This window comes from Lagenorhynchus albirostris, chromosome 15 (assembly GCF_949774975.1).
Source record: "Lagenorhynchus albirostris chromosome 15, mLagAlb1.1, whole genome shotgun sequence".
Classification (NCBI taxonomy): Eukaryota; Metazoa; Chordata; class Mammalia; order Artiodactyla; family Delphinidae; genus Lagenorhynchus; species Lagenorhynchus albirostris.
In genome coordinates this window covers 86,269,407-86,273,298 of record NC_083109.1, presented here as the reverse complement: position 1 = coordinate 86,273,298, position 3,892 = coordinate 86,269,407, and the positions used below count along the sequence as shown (strand labels likewise).

At 65.8% G+C, this 3,892-nt stretch overlaps 1 protein-coding gene across 1 annotated transcript; it reads right to left on the bottom strand.

Annotated features, from left to right (window-relative positions):
* Window positions 1-1,440: 1,440 nt before the first annotated feature.
* GRIFIN (galectin-related inter-fiber protein) lies at window positions 1,441-3,167 on the bottom strand. Its single transcript, XM_060123359.1, has 5 exons — window positions 2,982-3,167; window positions 2,660-2,739; window positions 2,404-2,563; window positions 1,719-1,885; window positions 1,441-1,591 (listed from the first exon to the last, which is right to left on the bottom strand). The coding sequence occupies exons 1-5, from the start codon at window positions 3,165-3,167 to the stop codon at window positions 1,576-1,578; spliced, it is 609 nt and encodes a 202-aa protein (XP_059979342.1). The 3' UTR covers window positions 1,441-1,575.
* Between the last annotated feature and the right edge of the window lie 725 nt (window positions 3,168-3,892).

Sequence of the window (3,892 nt, the reverse complement as noted above, 5' to 3'; positions counted from 1 at the left end):
TTGCTATTGGGGAGGCAGAGTTTCACCAGGAGGGGGGCCTTTTGTCTGCAGGGAGACCGGGCCCAGAGAGGGTGAGTAGCCAGCTCAGGTCGCAAAGCAGGGGGCCTGCACCACGAGCGGGGAAGCCCCATCGGTGGGCTCGGCGTCCCCAGGGGCAGGAGAAGCCTCGCCCCTTCCCTGCCAACCCAGTCCTTCCCAGGGCCTGGTTGGCTACCCATCCACCAGCCCACCGGCCCCCAGCCCCTCCCGGTTGACACAAAAGGCCAGGCCTCCTGCAGGAGGGGGCGGGAAGGGGCTCCTGGGCCAGCTGGGCCACGGACACAGACGGGGAAGTGAGCGGAGACAGGAAGGAAGCTGCACTGCTGGAGTCTGGGGCCGCCATTGTCTCACCTGGGGGCGGGGGCACCGCCGGCTCCCCTCTGCCCTGCTCAGCTGCCGCCCACCCGGGATGGTTCCTCAGCTCCAGAGGGCACTGGGTCGCTGGGCCCTCCCCTCCGTGGGCCCCACCCTGCTGCTGACTTCTTCCCCGACCCAGCCTCAGTTTCCCCAGCTGTAAAGCTTAGAGGGCAAGATGCTTGGGGCAGATGTGTGTCCTGCCAGGAATCCCACGGCAGGTGATGTCATGACGAGTGCCAGCCGCTTCTCTAGCGCTTCTCCTGAATCAGCTCCTGGAGCCTCACCGTTCCCGATGACTTGAGGGCTCTCTTCGTGCCCAGAAGTTCAGGAACTTGGCCAAGGTCGCACATCGGGGCAGCAGAGCTGCAACTCAGACCGAGGCAGCCGGTTCTACACCCCACCCTTCTGTCTGTGATACCACTGACCTGCGACTTTTCTTTAAATAATTCACTTGTAAACGGTGAACACCGGCTAAGCCTCATCCTAAACTGTGACATCACCATTTTAATTGGGATGGACAGAGAGATGGTTGGGTGAGCTGGGCTCGGAAGCCAGGGGCCGGGGGACTCGCAGCTGTGCTCACTGCCCAGGGCTCCCTCCTCCCCCACCACACGTACAGAAGTGGGCAGGGACAGGAATTGCAGGAGGGACCCTTCCGTGTACCCTAGGGGACGTAGGGCAAAGAGGAATCTTTGGGACCTCTCAGTAGACTGCCCTGGGCTGGGGGCTGAGGGCGGAGCTGGAGGGTGTGAGTGTCCTGGGTGAACACCGGCTGGGACCTGGCCTATGGCCAGGAGCCCTCCCCTCCTTGGATCTCATCACCACTCCCCACCTCCAGATAGGGGCCTCCCCACAAGCCTGTCCCAGCATCCCCCAGACCCTCAGTGTCCTGGGGGTGAGGTAAGGGGCTGGACCACCACCAGGACGTAGGTCTCAGGGACCCCTGACCCCTAGCCCTGGGGAGGATGTCCAGGGCTGCTTCGAATGGCCCCACCCCACCCCAGCCCATCACCCTCTCCAAGTAGCCAAGCTCCTGCAGCCTGCTTAAATTTTATTGAAGGTGGAGCTGGAGTGGGGGGCCAGAACCACAGGGCCCTCCCCACAGCTTCCCCAGCGTGGGTTTCACTGGGCGAGGGACGGCCGATGGCCAAGGCTCGATCCTGGGACTTCAGACACAGCTTAGTAGCCCACGTCCCTGCAAGCATCCAGGACACCCGCCTCAGCTCCAGCCCCACCAGATGGGGACAGGGCAAGCCCACAGCCCCCCCCAGGCAAGTGGGGCCCCGGGATAAAGGTGCTCTGGGGCGGGGCGGGAACATTACCCCCAGCTCAGGCCTCTCCTGGCCAGCTCCACCTGGGCCAGGCGGTGGTCACTCAGCACCTGCACCCGGGTGATGGCGGCCAGTGGCCTGTGGCGGTGGGAGAACTGCAGCACCTTGTGCTCCTGGGCGTGGACATGGAAGTGTTCCGCATCCGAGCTGACCTCCATCTGTGGGCGGGAGGCCAGTGACCCACGGCCCACTGGGCCTGCGACCTGCTCCTGCACTGAGCTCCAAGAGCTCTGAGTCCAGGAGGCATAGCCGGGGGGCCCAGGGTTCCCTGAGCACGTGGAACCGCCGTCATGCAGGCCCGCCCCATGGGAGTTCTGAACCCCCAGCTAGGAGTCCCTTCCTCTCTCCTCAGAGGGGTAGCTGGCGGCCAGGGAGTGGGCACCCTGTTGCACCCCCAGACCCAGCAGTGAGACTCCCGCACTGGCCCTTTTACCCGTAAGCATCTCTAATAAGCCCCCTCCCCCAGGGGCTCCCAGTGGGGACAGCAGTGCTGCTGGAAGCCAGGGATACAGGGAGCCCTAGATGCTACACAGCATCCTTCCCACAAAGTAGCAGGTGGCCCTGATGTGTCCACAGGCACCCCAACCCCCGCCTCCCTGCCCCTCCCCCTAGGGCCTCGCCCACCCCACCCCATGGGTTCCCCTGCCTCCCAAGGGCCTCGCCCCACTCCCGTCACCTCAAAGGGCTCCCCGAGCACCAGCGGGAAGACATTGGACACCTCCTCCTGGCCCCAGTGGCCGCCCTGGAAGGTGTTGGCCACGATGGTGGCACTGGAGAACCGGGGCTTAATGTGGAAGACGATGTCCCCTGTCTCAGACAGGAAGTTGATCTCAAACCTGGGGGCATCATGAGGTTCGTGAGAGCAGCGAACGGCTGGGTAGTCACCCACCCAAGGCCAAAGAGGGGACCCTGGGGAGGGCGATGTCCCTTACTTGTCCTCTCCAGAGTCAGAGTGTCCCTGGACTAGCAGGTTCCAGCCCGGGGCCAGGCCCCCTGCATAGAAGGCTTCAAACTGCAGGCAGAAGAGGGGACAGAGGGCCCTGTGTCTGTGGCATCCTCCCCCTCGGGTACTCCACTTGTCCAGGCGTCCCCCAAAGTGCACGCACTTTGCCCGGACCCTGGCCCTCTGAGCAGCATTCCCTCTCAGCCTGGGGGTCTCGTGGGAGGGCAGCTCTGTGGGGGAGGAACACAGCTGACTGGGGGACCCTCCCCGCTGGCCCTGCTCCCTTCTCCCCAGGTCCAGGTCTCACCCACCTGCAGTGTCATCTCTCCAGCTTCTGCTGGGAGCAGCAAGAGCCTGGGGATATAGGCGGGCCGGGCTGGGCGGGGGCTCGGGAGCCGCACCCCAGGGGCGGCTGATGAGGTCACTGTGCCTTTCCCTGCCCCCACCTCTCCCTCTGTCCTCAGCCTCTCGCCCTCCCCCACCAGCAGGTCCTCCATTCAAGCTCCAGGGACAGGGCGGGCGGCCCCTCCGCACCCCCATTGCCTCGGGGCCTGTCTGCCTCTCGAAGTTCACCTCGCTTCTTAGGATCCTTCAGGCACCTGGGAAAGCAGCTTCTCCCCTATTTTTGCGGGAAGGGCGTGGTTGAGGCAGCCCCCCACCCCGCCTCCAGGATCTCAGGGACCCACACCCTCCCACGTGGTCAAGCGAGGAGGGGCCGGGGGGACGCCGTCAGACCACCTGGTGCCTCCGGCCTGTGCCCCCGGCCCAGCGCAGCCCCGCCTCCCCTGCTGCCCTGCTCCAGAGGCTCAGCTGGCCCCACGGGGCAGAGCTGGGATTAGGCTGGGCCGCTGCGGTCAGCACATTCCAGGACGCTGGCGGGTGGACAAGATGGGGGAGGGCCTTTCCCACAGCCCCTCTCCTCTCCTGGCCTTGCTCCTGGGCCCCGGCGCGGGGGAGGGGGCCAGGCTGGGGCCCTCGGGGAGCGTGTAGCCGAGACAGGCAGAGTCTCCCCAGGCTTTGGGGACAGCCATGGGGGCCTCTTGGCTGGACAGTCCGGGGGGCCGACCCAGAGAGGAGCCAGGGCAGGCTCATGGAGCACCGGGGCTGCTGTGCGCGGCGAGCGTGTACGGTGAGCAGGTGGGTGAGTGTGTAAGGGTGCAGGTAACGGGGGGGGGGGGCGCGGGGGTGGTGAGCGTGGGACCAGGCGGCTGGGGAAACGCAG

Bases quoted from the DNA above. Each gene is read 5' to 3' on its own strand.
- GRIFIN (XM_060123359.1), bottom strand. From the start codon at position 3,167: ATGGAGGACCTGCTGGTGGGGGAGGGCGAGAGGCTGAGGACAGAGGGA. The intron at 2,740-2,981 runs GTGGGTGAGACC...TTCTGCCTGCAG, and splicing joins CTGGAGAGATGACACTGCAG to TTTGAAGCCTTCTATGCAGG. The intron at 1,886-2,403 runs GTGACGGGAGTG...TCCCGCCCACAG, and splicing joins TGCTCGGGGAGCCCTTTGAG to ATGGAGGTCAGCTCGGATGC.